General features: G+C 42.4%; 1 protein-coding gene across 2 annotated transcripts; it reads right to left on the bottom strand.

Moving 5' to 3' along the window:
* Positions 1-376: 376 nt before the first annotated feature.
* On the bottom strand, positions 377-27,845 carry LOC139559501 (DDB1- and CUL4-associated factor 8-like). 2 transcript variants are annotated; one of them, XM_071375559.1, is made up of 13 exons: positions 27,609-27,845; positions 24,968-25,019; positions 7,631-7,720; positions 6,803-7,440; positions 6,496-6,636; positions 5,590-5,684; positions 5,312-5,422; positions 5,056-5,186; positions 4,822-4,929; positions 4,423-4,553; positions 4,120-4,239; positions 2,620-2,736; positions 377-2,522 (listed from the first exon to the last, which is right to left on the bottom strand). In XM_071375559.1, exons 2-13 carry the CDS (start codon positions 25,002-25,004, stop codon positions 2,415-2,417), a joined length of 1,827 nt encoding a protein of 608 aa, XP_071231660.1. In that variant the 5' UTR covers positions 25,005-25,019; positions 27,609-27,845; the 3' UTR covers positions 377-2,414. The 2 variants fall into 2 exon arrangements, with proteins under 2 accessions (XP_071231660.1, XP_071231659.1); XM_071375558.1 differs by having other exon boundaries at positions 24,968-25,038.
* Positions 27,846-27,910: the final 65 nt, after the last annotated feature.

A 27,910-nucleotide genomic window follows, 5' to 3' on the forward strand; every position in this document is an offset into this window, starting at 1 on the left:
CTCAAAGGGATCTACTCGAAGTCCAATAACTCATTCCATTTGTAATGCATTGGGGACAATGCAGGCTCCGATGTAATTTGGATTTTCCGCAAATGGACAGTCCATAGTGACGAACAAGAATCTGATTGGCCGAGAGCCCCGTCTTTATTTACCAGGCCAGGCTAAGATCAAGTTAACCTAGTAGGTAGCAGGTTTGCTACAGAGCATTTGTTGCTATGATTTCTGATCAGGCTATACGTCAAGCTCTCTTTCTGGAAACAGGAAATTCTGAGTTTGCTCAAATTCTGGTTTGACAGATCTCGCTAACTCACTAATCTGGCTTTCTGGAATACCCCTCTGATGCCTGAAACAACCAATGTCAAAATAACACAAGGAACACGGTCTTCTGTTTATTGCACAAATCGTACATGTTTCCAACTGCACCAGTAGAACACAATATTAGGCAGCAGTGGAATAAATCATTGATCAAAAGCCTAAAAGATGCATTCAAGAACAAAGAAAAATAGGTCAAGACCTTGAAGGGAGAAAATTGAAAATGAAAAGGAACCAAACTCAATTCACTGTTCAACTGAATCCTGCCGATATAGGCTAATGTAACAATTGGGGAGGTAATTTACAAAAGAAAAAACAAATTACGTCATCTTTGTCTCTTCATTTTAAAAGTACTTTGTCCTCATATATAATATAAACCTCTGCAACAATACCAATCAAATATTTTGACAAATTATTTCTAAAGTCAAACAATTTGCTAAAGATGATTTCTTTACAGTTTTAATATATGTACATATCAATTGATCTAACTTCTATAATTCTCATACAAAATGAGAAAAAAGCTGGACTTTATCGCTGCCACAAAAAAAATAAAAAAATGGCAAGCAGATCAATCCTCCCTTCTTCTGTCCCCCTGGCCTGAATGCTATAACACAGACCCAGAGGCCTGAATGGGCAGATGGGCCCAGATATAGAGAATGGCTTCTGAAAGCCCACACAGGTCAAAAAGAGAGCCAAACAGCAGTCTCTACATCTGATCTCCAGAGGCTGATCAAACCTCAGGCTGATCAAACCTCGTTCCTTCTTTATGGAGTCTGATTTCTGGCAGAGGCTGACGGCTGGCATGAGCCGTGGATGTAGGTAGCAGGACCCGAGGCTTAGGGCCTCATCATCAGGGTTCCTCAAACAGAAAAGTGAGAAACCTTTTGGATGTATATACTGTATGCATTATGCAATGAGACCATCCAGGTGGTCCTCAGTAGCCCTCCAGCTCACCGTCTCAGCGAAATGTACTCTCAACGGAAGAGAGGATGGCTTAGGGAGGGAGGGGCTGAGGTCAGGGTGCTCGTCCAGGAGTGTAAAGGAGAAGGATGGGGGAGGTTAAGTTGGTGGAAGCAGAGGGAATCTTTCTTTCTCCTTGCTCCAGCCGGAGCTCTGTTTCAGACATTCCTGCTAAGTGCAAATCCCAAACTAAACAACTAGAGTCAAATGTACTCTCAGAGGAAGAGAGTACACCTTGACGTCACCGAGGTTTTTCCGGGGGCCAATGTAGCCAATGTTTCATAACATTGCATGGTTGGCCGCCAAACGCACACTTTGTCTAAGAAACTCACACCATATATCCCTGATTAAAGTGCACTCAGTAGCGTGGGAGGGGGGTGGGGGTTGGGCTGAGGGAGACGAAAAGCAACACAGCAGAGTGGAAGGGAAGAAGTCACCTGGTATAAGCCATCTGGAGGCTAAACTGATTGGCCACGTGCTGATGTTCTGAAGCTAACTTCGAGAAGAAGAGGGTGTAGAAAGTGTAAGGGGCTCGGGTTTCAAATCTATGGAGTGAATCACATTTGGGGGATGATCAGAGGTTAGAAGGTGTATTTCCCATCCCTCCATTTCTGCCATCACCAACAGAAAAGTATGAGGGAGAGAGGTTGTTAAGGAGAGTGGGGTAAATGTGTGCTCTGACGTTCAGCAGATTGTGAAATGTGTGTGTTGTTGAAGTGGTTATGTTCTTAGGGGCTTGGCAGAGCACATGTATGGGTGTACGAGTCCAAGTGGTTGTCTAGGGATGTGAGCATTCATCAGCCAACCTCTAATACAGATCAGAACAAAATCAGGGTTGAGACTATTTGCATCAGCAGACTGTATGAACAAAACTGTCTACAATTCACTCCCTGTCGGATAAGAAATTCTATTTTGTGTCTTGGTTTATACTAGTCACCCTCCCTACCCCTCAGCTGTGTGTATGTACTTATGTCTGCCTGTGTGTGTGTGTGTGTGTGTGCGCGTGTGTGTGTGTATGTGAATACCTTTACTGTTACTTATGGTCTCTCAGTGTTCATGTGTATCGATAGTGCCTGCCTATGTGGATAAATTCTAGGACAATAAAGAGCGTGTGTGTGTGTACTCTCGCATGTCTCTTTGGCTCAAGAGGACATGCACTGTACGTGGTCTGGCCCTCCGTCCTCTTCATCAGAGGAATCTGGAGAGCTCCACGATTCATCAGTGTCTCCCTCTGCACCCTCGCGACGTGTCTGGAAAAGAAAAGGGAGGGAGGGAGGGAGGTGTACTGATTTGATTACTGGAATAGAGATTACACATGGTGGGTGGGTTGTGGTGTGTTCGACTTACCCTCTGGGGCCGTCTGTTTCTCATGTGCCTCATGAGGAACCACAGGAGCTGTGTGTCGTACTGGTCTCCATGGCGAACACTGTCCTCATCACGCTCACGCTTGTTCTTCCTCATCACCTGAACAACCACAACAACAGTCACATCAAAACTAACAGCTTTGGTATGCAGTATTCAAATGAAACGTTGTCACATGCGCCGAATACAACAAGTGTAGACTTTACCGTGAAATACTTTCTTAAAAGCCCTTAACTCCTTTTGAACTGCACTGTTGGTTAAGAAATTATTTACCAAATAAAGTAAAAAGTAATAAAAAAGTAACACAATAAGAATAACAAGGCTATATACAGGGGGCACCTGTACCGAGTCAGTGTGCGGGGGGTACAGACTAGTTGAGGTAATCTGTACATGTAGGTGGGGGCGAAGTGACTACGCATAGATAACAAACAGCGAGTAGCAGCAGTGTACAAAAGGGAGGGGGGGTCAATGTAAATTGTACGGTTGCGGTTTTATTAATTGTTCAGGGGGTAGAAGCTGTTGAGCCTTTTGGTCCTAGACTTGGCGCTACGGTACCGCTTGCTGTGCGGTAGCTGAGAAAACAGTCAATGACTTGGGTGACTGGAGTCTGATAGTTTTATGGGCTTTCCTCTGACACCGCCTATTATATAGGTCTTGAATGGCAGCAAGCTTGGCCCTAGTGATGTACTGGGCCGTACTACCCTCTGTAGCGCCTTATGGTCAGATGCCGAGCAGTTGCCATACCAGGCGGTGACGCAACCATTCAGGATGCTCTCGATGGTGCAGCTGTAGAACCTTTTGAGGATCTGGGGACCCATGCCAAATCTTTTCAGTCTCCTGAGGGGACACACCACCACCCCTCGTCTTACCAGAGGTAGCGTCTCTGTTCTGCCGGTGTATGGAAAATCCTGCTTGCTCTATATTGTCCGTATCGTCGTTCAGCCACATCTTGGTGAAACGTAAGATGTTACAGTTTTTAATGTCCCGTTGGTAGGATAATCTTAATCGTAGGTCATCAATTGTATTTTCCAATGATTGCACGTTAGCAAGATGAATGGAAGGCATTGGGAGTTTACTCGCTCGTCTCCGGATTCTCAGCAGGATCCCCAATCTGTGTCCCCTTTTCCAGCATCATCTATTCTTCATGCAAAAGGCGTGGATCTGGGCCTGTTCCACTGAAAGCAGGATATCCTTCTCGTCGGACTCGTTAAAGGAAAAAGTTTCTTCCAGTCCGCAGTGAGTAATCGCTTTTCTGATGTCCAGAAGTTATTTTTCGGTCATAAGAGACGGTAGCAGCAACATTATGTACACAATAAGTTAAAAAATAATTTACACAAAACAAAAATAACAAAATAGCACAATTGGTTGGGAGAATGTAAAACGTCAGCCATGTTCTTCGTCGCCATTAAGCCTATATGTCGTGGGAATGTTTGGGATATTGGTGATATGTTGTGGTTTGTGTGAATAGAATGGTATGAACCGTACGTCTTTGAGGCCCTTGAGCCCTGTGAGATTCTCGGCAGTGGGGGACCACAGTTTAACGTCATGATCCAGACCACTGGTGGCCAGACCTGGGAGGTGAGGGTGGGGCTCCAGGCAGTTGACCTGGGAACAGAGGAGGAGACAAAGCGTGAAGTGACAGATTGAGATGAATGAGTGAAACTTTGAAACTGATACTGTACAATTTTGTTTGAGAGTATTGCTTGCGCTCGCCAGCTTCTTCAAGCACCGAGGCCCTTTTTATCATCAGACAGCTTCCCACCCACCATCCCTCCTTCCCTCTCTCACCACTCCTCCTCGGTCTCCCTCCATGAACTGGACAATGCGAGCGGAGACCTTGTCCCACAGGTAGATGTGTCCACAGTCACTGCCACTGATCACAAACTCACTGCTAGGGCCGTAGAAGTTCACCCCTTTCACTGTGAAATAGAGAGGTCCAGCGGTTAGAGCGTTGGGCCAGTAAGCAAAAGGTCGCTGGTGCGAATACCCGAGCCGACAAGGTGAAAGATCCATCAATGTTCCCTAGAGCAAGGCATTTAGATCAAATTTGCTCTAGGGGCGCCGTACTACAATGGCTGACCTGTAAAAATAACAAATTTAACTGCACCTATCCGGTGTATGTGCTGTTTTCTTTACTTATATTTGACTAGTTCATAATCATTCCTTCCCCTTATTCCCCCCCAGTACCTGTAGCGTTGTTGCGATGGCCCTTGTATCTCCTGCGGTAGTCTGCACCGTCACTGTGGCTGGAGTCAAACAAGTAGATATCCTCATCGTTGTAACTAGTCAGAAGCTCTGAACAGACAGACCGAGAGAAACATGGTCACTGATGGGGAGAACAGACATGAGGACAGTCATAACAGCAAGAGCCAGAGGACCTCAGACTTGTGAATAAAAATCTGTTTGAGTCATGTGCTTTACCTGTGCCATCATGACTGTACACTAAGCAGGTAATGTTAGTTTTGGACTCGCTGGATACCAGGTGAGATGGACAGAACTTCTTCAGTACGCCATTATTTTCATTCTCATTAATCTTCCTCTGGTCATAGATCCTAAAAAGGTTGAAGTTGAAGAGAGGTAAGAGAGAGAACATAGTAAGAATGTGCAGAATCCAAGAGAATGCACTTTGCACTTCCTCTGCTTTACGATACACCTATAAAAGGGATTTGAGTCTCACCTAACATACTGATCTCTCCCACCCACAGCAAAGTGGTGTGTGTTGACAGGGTTCACAAATATGGTGTACAACCCCACTTTCTTATCCCCCTCCTTCACCACCACCAGTTTACTGAGAGAAAAGGAAAAGAGTAAAACAAAGTGGGTAAAGGGTTAAACAGCTGTTATGTTATACATTGGGCCTGGAGTTATTCCTGGTCTGGTCACATGGTCAGGGAAAACGAATGACCTTAGAACAGTAATGTCCAGGTGATCTTGCAGTAAGGCGTTCTCACTCACTTGGCAGGCCGGTCGAGGCGCAGGTCGATGGCAAACACTATGGCGTCCTCCCCAGCCGACAGGAAGGAGCAGGGAGAGTCTGGCTCCAGGGCCAGCTGACACACAGACAGAACAAACACAACACACTTAAATCATCTCAGGTCTCAGCTTAAAAAGGCTTAGAACTACTGCATCTCAAATGACAACCAGTTCCCCACACTGTGCCCTACTTTTGACCAAAGCTGACAAACACTGAGTGTACAAAACATTAAGAATACCTGCTCTTTCCATGACAGATTGACCAGGTGAATCCAGGTGAAAGCTATGAGCCCTTATTGGTGTCACTTGTTAAATCAATCAGTATAGTCGAAGGGAGGAGACAGGTTAAAGAAGGATTTTTAAGCCTTGAAACAATTGAGAAATTGATTGTGTATGCGTGCCATTCAGAGGGTGAATGGGCAAGACAAAAGATGTGCCTTTGAACAAGGTATGGTAGTAGGTGCCAGGCGCACCGGTTTGTGTCAAGAACTGCAACGCTGTTGGGGTTTTCGCGCTCAACAGTTTCCCGTGTGTATCAAGAATGTTCCACCACCCAAAGGACATCCAGCCAACTTGACACAACTGTGGAAAGCATTGGAGTCAACATGGGCCAGCATCAATGTGGAATGCTTTCGATACCTTTAGAGTCGATGTCCTGACGAATTGAGGCTGTTCTGAGGGCAAGGGGGGGGCGCAACGCTATATTAGAAAGGTGTTCTTAGTAATGTTTAATATACTCCTTGTAGGGTTCTGGTCGAAAGTTATGTAATATATGGAGAATAGGGTTTCATTTGAGCCGCAAACCGAAGTCTGGCTTCTTGGACAAATGTTGAAACTCATTATCACGAATACAACCACACTCCTGAGGTATACACATGGTCTCCATACCTTGTGTGCTGCCCCTTTATGCTGAGCCACTCTCTTGGTGTTCTTGCAGCGCTGAGTGGCAGAGAGCTCAGCCACTCTGATCTGACCATCCCGGGCACACATGGCCAGGGTGGAGTCTCCACTGTGTGGCAGGAACTTTGCCTGGGGAGGAAGAAAGGTACATTTCAACATCTCTCAAAAGTCCCCTACCACATTTATAGCTTACCTTTCTCATTTTACAGTGGCTTGTTAAATGGTTGTCTGTCAACACCAGAAATGTTGCCCTTTTCTACAATCCCATCCTAGCCTGATTGTCCTCTCCCCTAACCTGAAAGACGTTGCTCTTATGCCCGCTGTCAAACTCAAGCTCAGCACGGCGACGTGCCCAGTCCCACACTACCACCCGCAGGTCATCACTGCCGGAGGCCAGGCGTGTGCCTGAGGGGTTGAAGTGCAGGGTGTTCACACAGCCAGTGTGTCTCTCCAGGCGCCCCTGGAGCTCCAGCCTCTGGACCAAGCCTCGTGCACCACACACACGCCTCACAAACTGGTGCGAGCCCCGGCCAATCTCCCTCGACTTCAGGGAGGGCACGGCCCGCCATGACGGCCCACTGAGGTCACGCAGCTCCGCCCCCAACCACGCGTCCATGGCCTGCTCGTCCTCTTCCTCCTCTTGATCTTCCTCCTCTTCCTCGTCATCGTCATCCTCGTCAGAGCTGGAGGAGTGGTGGGTGGTGCCACCACTTGGGCGGTTCCTCTTTCTGGCGGCCCGCTTTCCTGCATCCCTCTCATTCACTCTCTCTCTTCTACCTCCCTCGCTCTCTCGCTCCCCTTCCTCGGTCAGGGAGTAGAGGCCACTGCCGTCCATGCTGTCTGTGTCCTCCTCCTCCTCCTCTCCAGGCACCCTTGCAACCTTAGCATCTGGCATTGGCTTATCCTTAGCCTCGTCTCCTGCCTCTCTGGGAGCTAAGGGAAGCATTTGGACAAGAGAGCAAGTTGTCACACATTGAGTAAAAAGAGTTACTATCAAGAAGTGTTGAGGAAACTCATCCATTGTAAAACAAATATTAAGTGTATAATGTCAAAGTCATGGTGTCCTGTGTCGTGGCTAGATGTTGAACTATGACAGCTATTTGCTATAGTCCTCTTCTACTACCTGCTTGAGAGCCAGAATGTCCCTCTGTGGCTGCAGAAGCATCTCCCTCCCCTCGCTGGTCTTCTCCTGGATCTGGCTCCTCGGACCCATCTGAAAAACAAACGTACAGAGATGCCCACATTAGTTTTACATAGCAGGTTCTGGTGGAGTTTGTATTTCCAGTCGGCCAAAAGCAGAACATGGAGTAGCCAGCCAAATAGAAAAAGTAGCCAGCAAGGGAATTCCGGGCTTGGGCCAGAGGATGTGAATGGAGTGGAGCGGCTGTATGCCGTCTCTTTCGCTCCGGTACTGCTCAGCCACGAGCTCTGGGCATGCTCTGCACAGCATTTTTCATTTCCTTCATCATTGTTCTTTTAAATTAGGCCTATTCTGTTGTATTTATTTAAAAAAAATAGTTTAGCAGTTTCAAAGTTGTCTATCAACTGTAAGATGGAAATCGCCACAGAGCCAGTTACAACTGAAGTATCTGATAATCAATAGAGTAGAGAAAAAGCTATTTGTTTTTTAACACAGCGGCCGCATCTCACCAGGTAGGTCCTTGTTTAATAGCCTACGACATGATGTTGAAATGTTGAAGCTTCTTACGATAGCCTACTTCAAAACCAAATGGAACATAGTCACAAAAGTAGATGGGGTGTTTGTTAAATTATCTTTTCAAGCAAAAAAATGAATGGAGCTAATTTGGAGCTGCATTTTTCTTTCCTGCTGAGCTATTTTTTGGGAAGCGGGAAAGGACGTTGAGCGCCAGAGAGGTGAGCAAAAACCACTCCAGGATTTCCAACAATTCCTCTGCTCTCATATTCTGGCTCAGGGGTCCCGGGGGGCATGCCCCCACAATAAACTGCAGAATGAGCTTTATTTTGGTAGCCTCTGGTACATTATAATGCCTTGATTCCATCTGAAACACACAGCTATTGAATACTTTAACCTCCCAAATTGGTAAAATGAGTTGTGGTATTGAGTAGAAAGAGATGACTTTGCAATTAAAATGACTGAACGTTTATGAATTCAGTGTGTTAGTTGTTTTGGATAACATCTAGGCCTATACCGAACAAAAATATAAACGCAACATGCAACAATTTCAACGATTTTACTGAGTTACAGTTCATATAAGGAAATCAGTCAATTGAAATTAATTAATTAGGCCCTAATCTATGGATTTCACATGACTGGGCAGGGGCGCAGCCATAGGTGTGCCTGGGAGGGCATAGGCCCACCCACTTGGGAGCCAGGCCCACTCACTGGGGAGCCAGGCCCAGCCAATCAGAATGAGTTTTCCCCCACAAAAGGGCTTAATTACAGACAGAAATACTCCTCAGTTTAATCAGCTGTCCGTGTGGCTGGTCTCAGACGATCCCGCAGGTAAAGAAGCCAGATGTGGAGGTCCTGGACTGGTGTGTTTATAAATGGTCTGCGGTTGTTAGGCCGGTTGGCCGTATTGCCAAATTCTCAAATTGTGTAGTGTGACAAAACTGCACATTTTAGAGTGGCCTTTTATTGTCCCCAGCACAAGGTGCACCTGTGTAATGATCAAGCTGTTTAATCAGCTTCTAGATAATCCATCCACCTGACAGGTGTGGCATATCTTGGCAAAGGAGAAATGCTCACTTACAGGGATGTAAACAAATGTGTGCATATGGAACATTTCTGCTATCTTTTATTTCAGGTCATGAAAGATGGGGCCAACACTTTACATGTTGCGTTTATATTTTTGTTCAGTATATATGATCAGGACTATTTTCTAAGTAAGACAGATTTAATGTTAAAAAAACGTGATTCAAGTCATATTTACAGTTGGTAGGGTTTTAGACCGGTCAATCAATCACTGTGGGTGGAAGGTGGTAGATTAGTAATCTAGTCAGAAAAAACAAATCTAGTCTACCCTTTCAATTGTATTTATTGTGGCAAAGACTAAATCTAGATTACTCTTTCAATTTAGTTTATTGTGGCATAAACCTAAGAAAAAAGGCTGTGTTCTGTCAACTAAACATGGATTCCCTGTTGAGAAAATATAGAATTGCAGGAAAATGGTTTATGCACCCCCACTTTTACACAAAGTCAGGCACCCATGAATAGACCTACAGGTAGGATTGAAGAATGAGGCAGTTGTTAAACATGGGCTTTGCTACACCGAAAGAAGCAGTTGACTACTCCATTGTCAACATTTTACTCAAATCAGTAGGCCTAGAGTAGCCAGCCAAATAAAAACTACAGGGTTCTACATATTTGTGCTGAAGGAGCTCTATTTTGGTGGCCTCTAGTAAACAGCGAAATTACTAAATACTGTCATGACTGTATTTATTCCTAACAGAGAACGTGGGGAATGGTCAGTAGTGAGCTATACAGTGGTTCCTCCTTTAAAAGTTGTGTCATACTGCAGCACACCTTGCAGGCTGCTGCAGCATTCTATGGCACATTATTTAATTGTCAGACATTTTTTTATGTTAATGCAAGTTAGTGCTAGTTTGACCACCAGAGGGCATCTTTGAGAAGCATTTGATAGTCTCCCATATTGGCATTACTAGCAAATTTAAAACCTTTTTGTAATAACATAGTACATGGGATTGATTTTAATAAATTTGGATTAATAAATTTGATTAATATTATGGTGTTTTTATTTAGAGAAAAACGAAACCCTCAAGGTTTCTGTTAGGATGGAATGGAAAATATGGCACTGTACAACGTGACGGTCAGGTGTAGGCTACAGCATAAGAGGATTGGAGGATTCTAAATTGTTTGCCTTCATTAGACAACTTTGTCACAATATTTCTGTAAATCAGTGATATTTATTCACATAGTAATTTGTTATGGATCCATAACTAAAATCAACATCTGCATATTGAAAGAGTATTTTTAGCATTATTTGATTGAAAGCATAAAGATGTTGATGAAGAAATACAGTACAGTATATGCTTTTATATTTGGATAATAAAGCATTGAAAGCATTTTGAAGATATAAGCCACCTGCATTTGTTTATTAGGTTACTGTGCAGTCTGACAAGTAATCATAGTAAACATGCTTGTCTCAGAGCAGCGCGAAACGGTGCTGAAATAGACATCCACAGCTGGAAGGCATATATATATAAAAAATGATATTTTGGAGATTATTTCATTTTAAAAAAAGTGAGCAATTGTAATCTGAATAAAGGCCAAAATAATATTGATAAAGGTCATAATGCCCTCCCAGAAAGGCTCTATGAAGTCACTATCTCCATTCCAATGGAAGACACAGGGGTTTCAATACCTTGGGATATTCATAACACCAGATCTGAATAGCCTTTTCAAGGAGAATTATCTTCCTCTCCTGGATCGAATCAAGAACGATCTCCAAACCTGGATCTCCCTCCCAGTTAGCTCAGTAGGAAGAATTAATGTCATCCTAATGTCATCAATTAATGTCATCATTCAGATAGAAGCCCAATCCTGTGGTTCATTGCCACTAAGCTCAATTATATTCATTAATAACTTTAGTGAAGTGGACAAATATGTTCTCACTCGCCTATAGTAGGCAACCCAGACTTGCCAAAAGCCCTGAGGGATGCCAACTTTAATCTTTGGCATACTCTAGGAATCAGGACCTTTTCAGACCTATTTCATCAGAAGACCACTACACTGAAATCCTTTCAGGAGCTCTGCAGTGAATTCAATGTGCCAAGAACCAATTTTTTTAAATATCTTCAAATTAGAAATGTCATTTCCTCATTTACTTCCAAGAGGAGGTTTAGAACTCAGTTGAAACCCTTCTTGTCACAGCACAATCCATTAAAGGCAAAATATCTTATATCTATAGACTCCTTTCTGAGAAAGGAGGCTCCTCCTTTACTCCTTTGAAAATAATCTGGGAAAAGGACCTTGGTCTGACTCAGTGATGAGTTATGTGCGGAGGTTTATACTCCGCACATAGTGTATACTGCTCCTCTACTAATGTAAAAATGAAAGAATCTAATTACAAATTTTTGTACAAATGTTATTACACTCCCTTGAGACTCCATAGAATGAAAAGAGACATTTCTCCTAACTGTAAAAGACGTACCTCTGAAAGTGGAACCTATATGCATGTATTTTGGAGCTGTAGAGAGATTGCCAGATTTTGGCAATCTATACATACTGCTGCACAGAAAATACTAGATGTACAGTTTGATATGACCCCGTGTATCTATCTTCTTAATGCCCAGCAGGACTTTGTTCTTGATCCTGACAGAGAAAATTTGCTTATGACCATTACATACTTTGCTAAGAGATGTATTCTTCTATTGTGGGCCTCTAATACCTCTCCTACATTTAAAATGTGGATTGACCAGATTGTTGACTTTCTCCCTCTTGAAAAGCTTACTTATGACCTCCGCAAGAGACAGCCCAAGTTTGATAGACTCTGGTCTCCACTACATTTCAAATTGGACAGAGTGAATGGGGTGATTAGGGAGATGAGCAGATGCATGTTGTGTAAGGTGCTGTAAAATCTAAAAACTAATTATTTGCTCGTTGTCTCAGCTAAAGCTGGAAATAGCTAATAAGAACCTTGATAGTGCTGCTGCAAGTCCTATATTTTAAATGTTGTAATAATTATTCTTTGTGTGTATGTATGTATACAGTGGGGAGAACAAGTATTTGATACACTGCCGATTTTGCAGGTTTTCCTACTTACAAAGCATGTAGAGGTCTGTCATTTTTATCATAGGTACACTTCAACTGTGAGAGACGGAATCTAAAACAAAAATCCAGAAAATCACATTGTATGATTTTTAAGTAATTAATTTGCATTTTATTGCATGACATAAGTATTTGATCACCTACCAACCAGTAAGAATTCCGGCCCTCACAGACCTGTTAGTTTTTCTTTAAGAAGCCCTCCTGTTCTCCACTCATTACCTGTATTAACTGCACCTGTTTGAACTCGTTACCTGTATAAAAGACACCTGTCCACACACTCAATCAAACAGACTCCAACCTCTCCACAATGGCCAAGACCAGAGAGCTGTGTAAGGACATCAGGGATAAATTGTAGACCTGTACAAGGCTGGGATGGGCTACAGGACAATAGCCAAGCAGCTTGGTGAGAAGGCAACAACTGTTGGCACAATTATTAGAAAATGGAAGAAGTTCAAGATGACGGTCAATCACCCTCGGTCTGGGGCTCCATGCAAGATCTCACCTCGTGGGGCATCAATGATCATGAGGAATGTGAGGGATCAGCCCAGAACTACACGGCAGGACCTGGTCAATGACCTGAAGAGAGCTGGGACCACAGTCTCAAAGAAAACCATTAGTAACACACTACGCCGTCATGGATTAAAATCCTGCAGCGCACGCAAGGTCCCCCTGCTCAAGCCAGCGCATGTCCAGGCCCGTCTGAAGTTTGCCAATGACCATCTGGATGATCCAGAGGAGGAATGGGAGAAGGTCATGTGGTCTGATGAGACAAAAATAGAGCTTTTTGCTCTAAACTCCACTCGCCGTGTTTGGAGGAATAGAAGGATGAGTACAACCCCAAGAACACCATCCCAACCGTGAAGCATGGAGGTGGAAACATCATTCTTTGGGGATGCTTTTCTGCAAAGGGGACAGGACGACTGCACCGTATTGAAGGGAGGATGGATGGGGCCATGTATCGCGAGATCTTGACCAACAACCTCCTTCCCTCAGTAAGAGCATTGAAGATGGGTCGTGGCTGGGTCTTCCAGCATGACAACGACCCGAAACACACAGCCAGGGCAACTAAGGAGTGGCTCCGTAAGAAGCATCTCAAGGTCCTGGAGTGGCCTAGCCAGTCTCCAGACCTGAACCCAATAGAAAATCTTTGGAGGGAGCCGAAAGTCCGTATTGCCCAGCGACAGCCCCGAAACCTGAAGGATCTGGAGAAGGTCTGTATGGAGGAGTGGGCCAAAATCCCTGCTGCAGTGTGTGCAAACCTGGTCAAGAACTACAGGAAACGTATGATCTCTGTAATTGCAAACTAAGGTTTCTGTACCAAATATTCAGTTCTGCTTTTCTGATGTATCAAATACTTATGTCATGCAATAAAATGCAAATTAATTAATTAAAAATCATACAATGTGATTTTCTGGATTTTTGTTTTAGATTCCTTCTCTCACAGTTGAAGTGTACCTATGATAAAAATTACAGACCTCTACATGCTTTGTAAGTAGGAAAACCTGCAAAATTGTCAGTGTATCAAATACTTGTTCTCCCCACTGTATATATATATATATATATATATATATATATAAACAATATTTTTTCTTTTCTTTAATTTTTTTTCTTTAAGTCTGTCACATCTGTGAATGTGGAATGTGTTTTGTTGGTTGATTGAAAAAAAGAAAACTTTAAACTTTAAATTGAAAAAAAAAGAAATGCCTCCAAAATATCCGGAGAAATTGCAGAGAGCCACGTCAAATAACATAAATACTCATCATAAACTTTGATGAAAGATACATGTTTTACATAGAATTAAAGATACACTTGTTCTTAATGCAACCACTGTGTCAGATTTCAAAAAGCTTTACGGCAAAAGCGCAATATTCAATAATCTGAGAACAGCGTTAAGCAACAAAAGGAAGCCATACAGTTACCCGCCAAATTGTGCAGTCAACAAAACTCATAAATAGCATTATAAATCTACACTTACCTTTGCTGATCTTTGTCGGAATGCACTCCCAGGACTCCCAAAAGAAATGTTTGTTTTGTTCGGTAATGCCCATCATTTATGTCCAAATATCTATTTTTGTTAGCGTGTTTGGTAAATAAATCCAAAGTTAGGAAGCGCGTTCACTAAAAGCAGATGAAATGTCAAAAAGTTCCGTAACAGTCAGTAGAAACATGTCAAACGATGTATTGAATCAATCTTTAGGATGTTTTTAACATAAATCTTCAATAACGTTCCAACCGGAGAATTACATTGACTTCAGATGTGCAATGGAACAGAGCTCCCTCATGTGAACGCGCATGGTCAGCTCATGGCAGACCTGACTCATTCCCGTCTCCTTCGGCCCCACTTCACAGTAGAGGCATCAGACAAGGTTCTACAGACTGTTGACATCTAGTGGAAGCCGTAGGAAGTGCAAACTGATCCATATCCCACTGTATTCGATAGGCGATGAGTTAAAAATCGACCAACCTCAGATTTCCCACTTCCTGTTTGCATTTCTTCTCAGGTTTTTGCCTGCCATATGTGTTCTGTTATACTCACAGACATCATTCAAACAGTTTTAGAAACTTCAGAGTGTTTTCTATCCAATACTAATAATAATATGCATATATTAGCAACTGGGACTGAGGAGCAGGCAGTTTACTCTGGGCACCTTTCAGCTAAGCTACTCAATACTGCCCATGCAGCCATAAGAAGTTAAAGATTCCAATTGATAAAGTGTTTTTAGCTACGATCGGCCCCAACACCAATCAATACATTTGGGCAAAGTCGGGCCTCCCGGGTGGCGCAGTGGTCTAAGGCACTGCATCGCAGTGCTAGCTGTGCCACCAGAGATTCTTGGTTCGAGCCCAGGCTCTGCCGTAGCCGGCCGCGACCGGGAGGTCCATGGGGCGACGCACAATTGGCCCAGCGTTGTCCGGGTTAGGGAGGTTTTGGCCGGCAGGGATATCCTCGTTTCATCGCGCACTAGCGACTACTGTGGCGGGCCGGGCATGCTGACCAGGTCGCCAGGTGTACGGTGTTTCCTCAGACACATTGGTACAGCTGGCTTCCGGGTTGGATGTGCGTTGTGTCAAGAAGCAGTGCGGCTAGGTTGGGTTGTGTTTTGGAGGACGCATAGCTCTCGACTTTCGCCTCTCCTGAGTCCGTACAGGAGTTGCAGCGATGAGACGAGACTAACTACTACCAATTGGATACCACGAAATTGGGGAGAAAAAAAAGAAAATAAAAGAATTGTGGCAAAGTCGATAGCGTGCTGGACTTCGGGCTATAAACTTTGCACAGTAAGTAGCCACGCCCCGAGTACGGTCAGAGAGCGTGTCAGCCTGACAAAACCGTCCCTTTCGACCAGATTGCATAAAAGGATTGTTCAAGAAATTAACATTTAGACCAGAGAGGCGTGTAGCTGCAGCTCACATCCAAAGTGGTTCCAACTCTGAATATCAACACGAGGTGGAGGCGAGTAGCTCACCTCCCTAGACAATCACTGGTACAGCTGATTAGCTGTCCTAAGTCAAATATCTAGAAAAGCACATTTAAGTGGGACCATTCTACTACTCTTCAAACCATCCTATCCTACTACTCTTCTCAAATCACCGCATTCTACTACTCTTATCACCAATGGGAACCATAAACACGGCAGGCTAGCCTATCTTCCAAGGAGCATCTTCCAGAGTGAACAACAGTAGAAGACGGGAAAGGGGGAACCCTTTTGGACAATCAGAGCTTTACAAGCTTGCTGCGGATTTGTGTGCAAAGTATATGATTACTGTGAGGCTAGTTTCTAAAATGTATCAACAATAAGTGTCTCTTTCTCTCTCTCCCTCCATATCCTTTTGTAAAAAGCCACCATATTGTGTCAGTCACCTAGGGACCTTTTCCTAATGCATTAAGTGTGTATGTTATCATTTAGTTTGCTAGTAAATAAATAAATAAACCAATTTGTGTAGTACTGAATCATAAGTAAGGCTGGGGTTTTTGCAGATGCAGGAGGTTACGACTGTTCATAATGATGATATGATAAGAGGTTATGGTTAACATGTTGACTGTTTTATGGATGTGATAGGTAAAGACCTTTAAAGAGTTACCAGCTCCCGAATTTAACTCTAAAGAACTGCTCTCGTGGTGCCCCAAATTCCTAATGAGTTCATTGTTACATGATTAATTTAAAATTGGGTAACAATTAAACATAATTGATTAGATAAATAACAGTCATCAGATTAATGAAAGTAAAGTCACGACAATACTTTATAGAGTTTACCTCCCATATTGGAAAATGTAGATGTGGTATTGTGTAGAAAGACATCACTTTACAATTTAAATTACTGAACAATGTATGAATTCAGTGTTTTGTTAGTTGTTTTGGATATGGTCTAGGTCTATATGATCAGGACAATTTTCTAATTAAGAGAACATTTGTAACGGTTTTCTTCCAGGGGTGAAGGAGAGGACCAAAGTGCAGCGCGGCTAGTGTTAAACATGTTTAATAAAGAACAAGTGAAACACTACAAACAACAATACAAAATAACAAATGTGCAAAAACGGAGACAGACCTATCTGGTGCAGACAATCACAGAGACAGGAAACAAACACCCACCAAATCCCAACACAAAACAAGCCTCCTATATATGATTCTCAATCAGGGACAACGATTACCATCTGCCTCTGATTGAGAACCATATTAGGCTGGACATAGAAACAGACAAACTAGACACACAACATAGAATTCCCACCCAGCTCACGTCCTGACCAACACTAAACAAGCAAAACACATAATAACTCTGGTCAGGACGTTACAACATTAAACCGGTCTTCTCTTGAGATTAAAGGCCCAGTGCAATCAAAAACTAGATTTCCTGTGTTTATATACATTTCCACACTGTGTTTATATACATTTCCACACTGTGTTTATATACATTTCCACACTGAGGTTGGAATAATACTGTGAAAATAATGATAATGCCCTTTTAGTGTAAGAGCTGTTTGAAAAGGCTGCCTGAAATGTTAGCCTGTTTTGGTGGGATTGAGTTTTGGCCTGCCTAGTGGCATCACCATCATGATTTGATATAAACAGATGCATTGGACCTTATGTCATTTACCGTTTTTTTGCTACAATGTTTGTTCTTCAAATTATGCATTTAATTAAAAAACAGAAATTAAATAAATAGCCCACATTATCTTGAAAAATAAATTAATAGGTCAAATTGAAAAGTCTTAAGGCTGTCCTGACAAAAAAAAAAATCTTGGTCAACCATAAGTCCTCTGTTCAATTGGTCGAAATGTTTAAACGTATATTTTTCCATATAGACACACCCTATGTGTTTTAATAAAATCAACTATAGACATTGAGCTTGTCTGATGCTTAAACCTTACGGTTTGATGAAATAAATAAGACAAATAAGACAAAAGCCTCACAAGGGCGCTAGAGATCTAGATAACCAGAAAAAAAAAAAAAACGTATTAACCAGACCCAACCATTCTCCTCTCGCTTCTGCTGGCTTTCGCCGGTTCTGCCATTACTCTCCTGAAGTAGCCGGTAATACGCTACACGAGTAGTTGGCAACCTTTCTCATGTTGAAAGCCAATTTATCCAACCATTTCTACTGATCTGCGTGCCATTTATGGTTTTCATATGCACATTTTCGTGAAAGTTTCATTTAACTTATAACATCTTCATATCTCAATCATTGTCATGTGGTTAATAAAAATTATATCCAAATCTAAATGAAAACCTAAAAAGTAACTTCTATTACCATTGCCAACGATGTAAAAATAGCCTACATAAAGCCAACAAATAAAAACATTGCAGCCTGCAGGTAGAAAATATCCTGATAAAAATAAATATCCTATTAATGACATTGGCAACACATGACCTGTCTGCAACGAACTTGAAACATTGTATCAACAATTGTGTCCAGCCCCGAAGTTTGCGCTAGCGAACTTGCTAGCGAACTTGCAACATCGTATAAAACATGCTGGGCCCTCAGTTATTTCCCTGCCAGTGAGCTCGGAACAGACACAGCTATAGGCTATTTGCGCAAGGGATAAGAAGCAGCGCTTGACTTGGGCAGGTGCTCACCGGAGCGGAGTACAGGTGTCAGTACAGAAAATCTCCCCCCTGCCAGAATTCTCCCCCCGTTCGAATTCTTCATTGCTGCGACTTGCTTGCTAGTTGAGATTTCTGCTCTTCACCCCGTTGTCAGTTTATCCTACATTTCACTGATCTTAGTACCAGAAAGCATTTTTGTCTGCAGTTTTCGGTTTGGCTATTTGTTTGTAAGTGTATATGGCGGTTCTAGCTTGTATGGCGCCCTGGGCGAACCCACCCTTCAGCGCCCGCCCCCGGCAAGATGCCGCCCTGGGCGACTGCCCATGTATCTAAATCCACTACTGATTTGTATTAGTCTATAAATAAATCTCTTTGCCAAAATTCATCATCTCTCCGATGTCTTATTCGACTAGTATTTTTGAAAGTGTAAGGATAATAATAATTCAGCCATAGCTGTTCTGAAATGTTTATTACTTGCCAACATTTTACTCCCTCTATGTTTAATATAACACAGATACATTAATTATTCATTGTGGTTGCCTACCCTGACGTGAAGTATGTTCTATAGAAAGTACTTGACTCTGATGTGTGCCACAGAAAGTATTTGACAAAATTAAGGAAATTAGAAGGGGGGGGGGGGGGGACATTTTTGGCACAACACTGGCACCTCAAATGTTCTACTGTGCTCCTGTTCCTCTAATAGAATATTAGCTCAAAGGTATTGTGGAGCTCCTGCACCTAAATATAAACAGTACCAGCATCCAAAATGAGTATCGGAACCTATTTCAGTCCAAGTCAAGCACCGATAAGCAGTAATCAGGTAGGCCTATTTTACGAAGTTTCCACTGGATCAGTGCATGACATTTTTCGCTTTCACGCCGACTGGCTATCGAAAGGGAGAGAGCTGGAAAGATTTTTCAGGTAGCCTATAGGCCTACTTCTATGTGTGTGCGTTCTTACTCATCATTGACAGGAGCACTCCAAACAAAAAACAATGACTAAATTGCCAAATCTCATGAATGGAATGAAATTAAACAAAAACTTGGTGTTTCACAAGTATAGCATAGGTTGTGCACTCTGCAAACAATATGTTCACTCAGACAATGAGAAGACTGGAATAATAATATTGAATGCATTAAAATAATTACCATAACCAAAGGAAAAACATTGTAGGTTAGAAATTATAGGAATTAACGGTAAATGTACTACAGGTGATCTACGTAAAGGGGAATTGACATACACTAACAATCAAACGCAAACAATTCACACAATGAAGTTATGAAACAATGAATGTGCACAAATTGGCAGAAGAGAGCACATTCTGGAGAGAGAAGTGCTTCGTGCATCTGGGTGCATGGTCAATCCGACGTCTGCATTGGCCATGCAGCATTTACGGTGATATGGCCTCAATAGAATTCAGGGCATTCATAAACGCTGCAAAAAAAAGAAACGTCCCTTTTTCAGGACCCTGTCTTTCAAAGATAATACGTAAAAATCCAAATAACTTCACTGTAAAGGGTTTAAACACGTTTCCCATGCTTGTTCAATGAACCATAAACAATTAATGAACATGCACCTGTGGAACGGTCGTTAAGACACTAACAGCTTACAGACGGTAGGCAATTAAGGTCACAGTTATGAAAACTTAGGACACTAAAGAAGCCTTTCTACTGACTCTGAAAAACACCAAAAGAAAGATGCCCAAGGTCCCTGCTCATCTGAGTGAACATGCCTTAGGCATGGAGGCATGAGGCATGAGGACTGCAGATGTGGCCAGGGCAATAAATTGCAATTTCCGTACTGTGAGACGCCTAAGACAGCGCTACAGGGAGACAGGACGGACAGCTGATCATCTTCGCAGTGGCAGACCACGTTTAACACCTGCACAGGATCGGTACATCCAAACATCACACCTGTGGGACAGGTACAGGATGGCAACAACAACTGCCCGAGTTACACCAGGAACTCTCTCCATCAGTGCTCAGACTGTCCGCAATAGGCTGAGAGAGGCTAGACTGAGGGCTTGTAGGCCTGTTGTAAGGCAGGTCCTCACCAGACATCACAGGCAACAACGTCATCTATGGGCACAAACCCACCGCCGCTGGACCAGACAGGACTGGTAAAAGTGCTCTTCACCGACGAGTCGCGGTTTTGTCTCACCAGCGGTGATGGTCGGATTCGAGTTTATCGTCAACGGAATGAGCCCAACACTGAGGCCTGTACTCTGGAGCGGGATCGATTTGGAGGTGGAGGGTCTGTCATAGTCTGGGGCGGTGTGTCACAGCATCATCGGACAGAGCTTGTTGTCATTGCAGGCAATCTCAACGCTGTGCATTACAGGGAAGACATCCTCCTCCCTCATGTGGTACCCTTCCTGCAGGCTCATCCTGACCTGACCATCCAGCATGACAATGCCACCAGCCATACTGCTCTTTCTGTGCGTAATTTCCTGCAAGACAGGAATGTCAGTGTTCTGCCATGGCCAACGAAGAGCCCGGATCTCAATCCCATTGAGCACGTCTGGGACCTGTTGGATCAGAGGGTGAGGGCTAGGGCCACCCCTACTTGGTAAAAGACCAAGTCCATATTATGGCAAGAACAGCTCAAATAAGCAAAGAGAAGCAACAGTCAATCATTACTTTAAGACATGAAAGTCAGACAATCCGGAACTTTGAAAGTTTCTTCATGTGCAGTCGCAAAAACCATCAAGCGCTATGATGAAACTGCACCTCAGATTGCAACCCAAATAAATGCTTCACAGAGTTCAAGTAACAGACACATCTCAACATCAGAGGAGACTGCGTGAATCAGGCCTTCATGGTTAAATTGCTGCAAAGAAACCACTACTAAAAGGACACCAATAAGAAGAGAATTCCTTGGGCCAAGAAACACGAGCAATGGACATTAGACTGGTTGAAATCTGTCCTTTGGTCTGATGAGTCCAAATTTGAGATTTTTGGTTCCAACCGCCATGTCTTTGTGAGACGCAGAATAGGTGAACGATTGATCTCCACGTGTGGTTCCCACCGTAAAGCATGGAGGAGGTGTGATGGTGCTTTGCTGGTGACACTGTCAGTGATTTATTTAGAATTCAAGGCCCACTTAACCAGCATGGCTACCACAGCATTCTGCAGTGATACACCATCCCATCTGGTTTGCGTTTAGTGGGACTATCATTTGTTTTTCAACAGGACAATGACCCAAAACAAACCTCCAGGCTGTGTAACATGCTGACCAGATCAGACACGTCGCGTGCGCGAGCGTTGCAAAATACATTTTGAAATCCATGTTATTCAATTATTGCACCCACACTGCTCGTGCGTGCCAACGAGCGTCTGCGTTGCCATGGGCTAAAATAGAAGTCATTCCTATTTCTGACGCAGATCGCGCTGCAAGTCCTGCCTCTCCCATCTCCTCATTGGTTTATAGAAGCAGGTACCCACGTGCCATCTCCTCATTGGTTATACCCACGTGGGTGATTGAAAGACGAACTGTTTTGCCGGTCGTCGCAGTAATACTATGAAAGTTTAGATGCCAATCACCATATAAGTTTAAAGATGAAAAAGCCTGGAAGGAGGAGATGACTAGAAATTATTCGGTTGACCGTTTTATGTGTGGATTAATTGTCGGAGTAGAGGACCTAGTGCATTTCAGGTAAAATAACAACTCAATGTTTATATCCCAGGACAAATTAGCTAGCAACAGCAAGCTAGCTAAATAGGACAAATTAGCTAGCTAAATTGCCATACATGTTTAATGCTTTTCGACCTGTCCCCAAATTAATGTAATTGGTTCAGAGTATGTTTTGATATTTTAACCTGCGTGTCGTGATCGCGTTTGGTGTGGGGGGACAAAATAAATGTATGCACGATGGCGCAGGCGCGCAGCCGGTTTGGGTTCTGTGTAAGGGCTATTTGACCAAGAAGGAGAGTGATGGAGTGCTGCATCAGATGACCTGGCCTCCACAATCACCCGACCTCAACCCAATTGAGATGGTTTGGGATGAGTTGTACTGCGGAGTGAAGGAAAAGCAGCCAACAAGTGCTCAGCATAATGTGGGAGCTCCTTCAAGACTGTTGTAAAAGCATTCCAGGTGACTACCTCATGAAGCTGGTTGAGAAAATGCCATGTGTACAAAGCTGTCATCAAGGCAAATGGTGGCTACTTTGAAGAATCTAAAATATATTTTGTTTAACACTTTTTTGGTTACTACATGATTCCATGTGTCATTTCATAGTTTTGATGTCTTTACTATTATTCTACAATGTAGAAAATAGTACAACTAAAACACATCAGGAGACTTTTGAGGTCTTAGAAAAATCTAGGGAATTTAGATTTTTGGGTGTAGTTACCTTTTAATTCAAGTGCACATCTAGCAAGAGGCTGTTGTTTAGCTGTGTTTTTGTAGAGCACATGTGATAGTCGAGTTTGCTACACTGGGTTGATTAAAATAATCATGATATCATTCTGCCAGGAAAGCAAAGGTTACTTTGTAGTTAACATTTAACAGAGGGATTTTGGGAAAGCCTTTTCATCTACCAGAAGACTGTTTTCATTAGCATCAATGCTAACGGCTACAAAAAGTGGTAGACACTGCACACACAGACAGGGGCATTCTCATTGCCTCTTCAGGAAGTTGCAGGAAATACGAATTACTGATGCATTCTTTTCAAGTCTTATGATGAACTTGGGCAAAGTAATTATTTTTTTAAATATTTAGTTGATGCACTACTAAGGTCAATGCATTTTTTAAATATTGTTGGATTCCGTGAGCATCCTAATTATTATATTTGAAACTGAATGAGGCTCTCCACTACCTATTGATCCTGCAGTGAGGATTTGCCATCTTCATCGAATGTTTTCATAATTTATCTGCAGATAATCACCAAAAAGCCTTTAGCGTCACTTTAGCGTCACTGTCTGGCAAGCACCGAAATCTTAGGAAAGTTCATATTTTGGTTTGCGTGTCCTGATGGGTTAGCATGGACATATAACCACGTTGAATGATTTAAGAATGGCAAAGGGATATAGGAGAATGGCAAAGGGATAAACGAATTACTGACGCATTCTTTTCACGTCTTATGATGAACAGGCGCCTGTCAGTCACAAAGCGAGCGACGACAGGGAAACACTGCTGGTTTGTCAGTCTGCTGTCTGTCCCGCCTTTCAGTCAGTTCAACACTTTTTATAAACTAGTCAACACTTGCTCTTCAGTTGTCAATCAAAGCACAGTAAATAGGCTGTGCACCACAACTCCGCGTGGCTGGCTATGTGAAACAAGCGAAAGAAAATAAATGAATGCGACAGAGAACAATAATTCATTCAAGTGGATTTCGACTCATTGTTACCACTGACATTACAAGGGACGTTCAAATTCACGCGCATCATGCTCTCCTCTCTCCCACCGTATACACAAACTGTACCTGGAGGCGGGACACATGGCAGACTGCTCTTCCGTGTGATCGCTCGCTTTGTGACTGACGCACCTAACCTATCAATATATCGCTAGAAGATGCTTATCTAGGAGGAGAGGGCTCGACGGACTAGCAAATTGAAACTTTTATATGAAAAGTGGCCTTGTTAATATCAAGTGGAAAAAGTAGCCGGCTGAAAATGAGTCTGTAAGTGGCTGATTAACCGACGGCCGGCGCTAATGAAAAACACTGAATGATGCTGTCTCTCCACTATCTATGGTTCCTGCAGTGAGGATTCGACATCTTCATCACATTTTTTCATAATTTATCTGCAGATAATTGCCAAAAAGCAGTAGTAGCCTACCAGTATGCAAATGAAGGAGCCAAATGAATGGCTTTCTCACTGATGCAATTCGGGGTTTATTCTGTTGACCTAAACATTTTTATTTTTAAAAAGAGCCATTCGTTCGCGAACAACCCAACCCATAACTAGGCTACACTGACGAGTCACTTTAAAGGTCACTGGCAAGTCTCGACACGGGCTTCGAGTCCTAGGAAAATACAAACAAGATATTTGGTTTACTTGTCCTGATGTGATACCATGGTCATGAATATATTGTATGATTTATGAATAGCAAAGGGATTTAAGAGATTGACTTTATTCAGTCAGTTCGACACATTTTATAAACGAGTCAACACAAGCTGTTTGGTCATCAATCAAAGCACAGTAAATAGCCTATGCGCCCCGACTCAGTAGAAGGCTATATGAATCTGCAACAAAACAATAATTAAGTGGATTTCAACTCATCGTTACCACTTACATTACATGGGACGTGTAAATTCACTCACAGGAGACTCATGCTCTCCCTGTGTGAAAATACATTTGACTACAGCCAACCACAACGTACGAAAATAACACGGGTACCGAGAGGCGGGACAGACAGCAGACTGACAAACCAGCAGTGTTTCCCTGTCGTCGCTCGCTTTGTGACTGACAGGCGCCTGTTCTATCGATAGATCAGTAAAATATGTATATAGTTTATTCTAGCGGAAGAAGGATATAAAGACTTTTCTGACTGGAAAATTGAAACAATTTTATTAAATGAGGCCTAGTTAATTAATAAAGTGGAAAAAGTAGCCGACTGACAATGATTCTGTTATCGTCTGTTTAGCCGACAGCCAGTGCTTATGGAAAACTATGCAACAGTGAGGCCTGTGTGATTCCTCACCGTTAAGCACACTGGATTTACCATCTGCCTCTGCCATTCTGTTTCTTTCTTCCTGTGGACAGAAGGAGAGCCTGGAATGAACAGAGAGACAGGGTCAAGTGAATTACATTGCTGGCTGCTTTTGAAGACAACTAATTATGTTGATGGTCAATAATTGCAATATGTCCAAACAACTGACTTGACCTTCTAAGTTATAGCAATGTAGCAAGACATCACTCAAGACAGCTAGCCAGTTTAGTCAGCTAGCTAAGGTGACTAATGAACAAATTAAGTTATATGATTGAAATCTTGCAAACTAGCTAGCTAAACACATCAGCAACTAGGCCTTAAAGGAAAATTCCACCCCAAAACTATTTTGGTATTTGTTTCATTAGTCCATTGTTGATATAGTCCGAAAACGTTTTGCATGTCAGCAATCAGGTTAAGATATATTTGCGTTTCAAAATACAGACAGCAAAATGCATTATACCGGCTGTTTTTCCGTACTTTGAAAGTTATTTATCTTGAAGACTTGATTGATGACATGCAAAACATTTTGGGACTATATCAACAACTCAAACAAATACCAAAAGATAGATTTAGGGTGGAGTTTTCCTTTAATGAAATCAAGTGTGCACCTATAGACTGGCAGTTAGTTTCATGTGTATCTAACTTTGCAGCCAGTAACTTGGAGTAAGCTAGCTGATTTAACGCCACTCCACGGTGAAGGAAGTTTCTGATAAAATTCACCAACAGACTAGAGCAGAGACCAGGCTTTGTGTAATCTAGCTCAGACAACATTGATTCGCCCAAGATCACTACTTAACGCTAACCTTGTACCTATGTTTGTCCCTTGTAGTCTGTGTTAGATGAAATCCATACTTTTTCAATAAACGTTAATAAAAATGGCCCACTGTTTCCTATTTGAGATTAAATTAGCACCTGCACATTTGCAAATGGCACGCAACTACAGAGGACAAACATAGGTACAAGGTTAGCGGTTCATAATTTAAATGTTTTGAAGTATTGATCTGAGGCGAATCATTGTAGTCTGAGCTAGATTCCACAAAGCCTGGTCTCTGCTCCATTTTGTTGGTGGTTCATCAGAAGTTTCCCTCACCATGGAGTGGTTTAGTAAGCTAGGCTGTAATACACAATTAATTGGTATATACAGCCTGGAACTGACTGCAAAATCGTGTATATGTTCCTTACTAGTCAGAATGTTGAATACAATTACGTTTGAATGTACTCTACCGGTTATCAGTGCGGTTTGCCCTTCAGCTGCTCAAAATTTGACACAATATATCCACAAGAAAGTATTGTTTACCCATTTCTATCAACTGGCACATGCACAAAACCATGTAAATACCTGCTGACTTCAGTTAGTATGTATGCATCATGTGCACATGTTTGTTCATGACCAAAGGCACTAGGGCTGGGAATTTCCAGGGACCTCACGATATGATATTATCATGATACTATATGTATTGCGATTCTCATGATTATATATGTATAGCGACTCAATGTGATTTTTATTGCAATTAGTTATTTCAAACACATTGCTCACCTTATGTCTGCTGCAGAGGGACAAGAAAGAGCCATGAGAAAACAAGTTTTGGTCAGTCAATGAAATAAAAGCGCTTAAAACAAAATTGGCTCTATTTAAAAAGAAGATGGAGAAAAGGCTACGATGATGGTTGGTGCAGGTACAGCCAACTTGAGCAAAATAATATTGCAATATTGTCAAGACGATACATCCTCGAAAAACAATATCCCGATATGTAACTGTATGGATTGTTTTCCCCCCATCACTAATGTGTACAAGATTGAAGTATATGCTCGCAATGCATGCACACTAACAAGGGTGCGTTGAGTTCGCTTGAAAATTTGCTACGTTGCTAAACGGTTTGTACTGAATGGCACGTTTTCCCAAAACGTTATTGTAGTTTTTGAACGGACAGGCTTTGGCTTGAAGCAATGAGTGACGTTTTAAAAGGGTAGCGGTGCATTTTGAATCTACAACCCTACCCCTCCCCGTTTTTCAACTGCATCGTTTCCATTCATTGAACGTTCTATTACGTTTTAAATGTACTGAACTCTGCCTTTAAGTCAACAGTCGTTTAGATGGTTTTGCGCATGTGCCAGGTGATAGAAATGTCAACTTCAGTACTGGCGCTCTAAAAAGTCGGGTAATCATTACTTTCCTGTCAATATTTTGTTAAAAAAATGTCTCCCATCTGAAGGACTAACACCACGGACAACCGGTAGAGTACGTTAAAATGCAATTTTATAAAACATTCTGGCTTGTAAGGAACATTTATTTACACGATGTTGCAGTCATTAGTTTCAGGCTGTGCATACATACCAATTAATTATGTATTACAGCCTGATTAATCAAACGGAGTAAGCTAACTAACAGTAACTGTCAAACTAATCTTAGCTACTTGCTGCAGCAACACTGACATTTAACAAAACAGCTGACAGGCCACCATGTTACTTAAAATTAACCAGAGATAGCTAGCTATCGTGCACGAAGTATTCTGTTGGTTGATTTGAAACGCTAATCTACACATTGTTACATTTAGTTAAATATTGTTCAGGACTTTGACCAATTTCACGGTAGTTAACGTTACATGTAAACATGCTAGCTAGCTAATGTTACCTCTAGTCGTAGGCCCACCGAGGCGTACGTCGTTTAGTCCTAATCTTCAGTGCAGATGTATTGTCTTCAAGCTATTACTTAGCTAGCTATAGCATATTGGATAGAAAATCTTGGAAAAACACACGACATGAGGAATGTGTGTATAAAGATGCGGTCAAATTAAAGACGACGCGTGTTTGCTCTGTTTATGTTTTGACGTTCAGCTTGTTTTGTTTTTTTCATAATTCCTTTTCCGGCGAAGGACTTTTTTTCACCGGAAGTTTGTGTGTACAACAATGCACCGTGTCATCTAATCTAAATAT

The sequence above is a fragment of the Salvelinus alpinus genome, chromosome 30, assembly GCF_045679555.1.
Source record: "Salvelinus alpinus chromosome 30, SLU_Salpinus.1, whole genome shotgun sequence".
In the NCBI taxonomy this organism is placed as follows: Eukaryota; Metazoa; Chordata; class Actinopteri; order Salmoniformes; family Salmonidae; genus Salvelinus; species Salvelinus alpinus.

Excerpts from the sequence above, each read along its gene's own strand:
- LOC139559501 (XM_071375559.1), bottom strand. The coding sequence starts at position 25,004 with ATGGCAGAGGCAGATGGTAAATCCAGTGTGCTTAACG. Across the intron at positions 4,554-4,821 it reads CCATCGCAACAACGCTACAG|TGAAAGGGGTGAACTTCTAC; the intron begins GTACTGGGGGGG and ends TCTATTTCACAG. Across the intron at positions 4,240-4,422 it reads AGGGAGACCGAGGAGGAGTG|GTCAACTGCCTGGAGCCCCA; the intron begins GTGAGAGAGGGA and ends CTCTGTTCCCAG.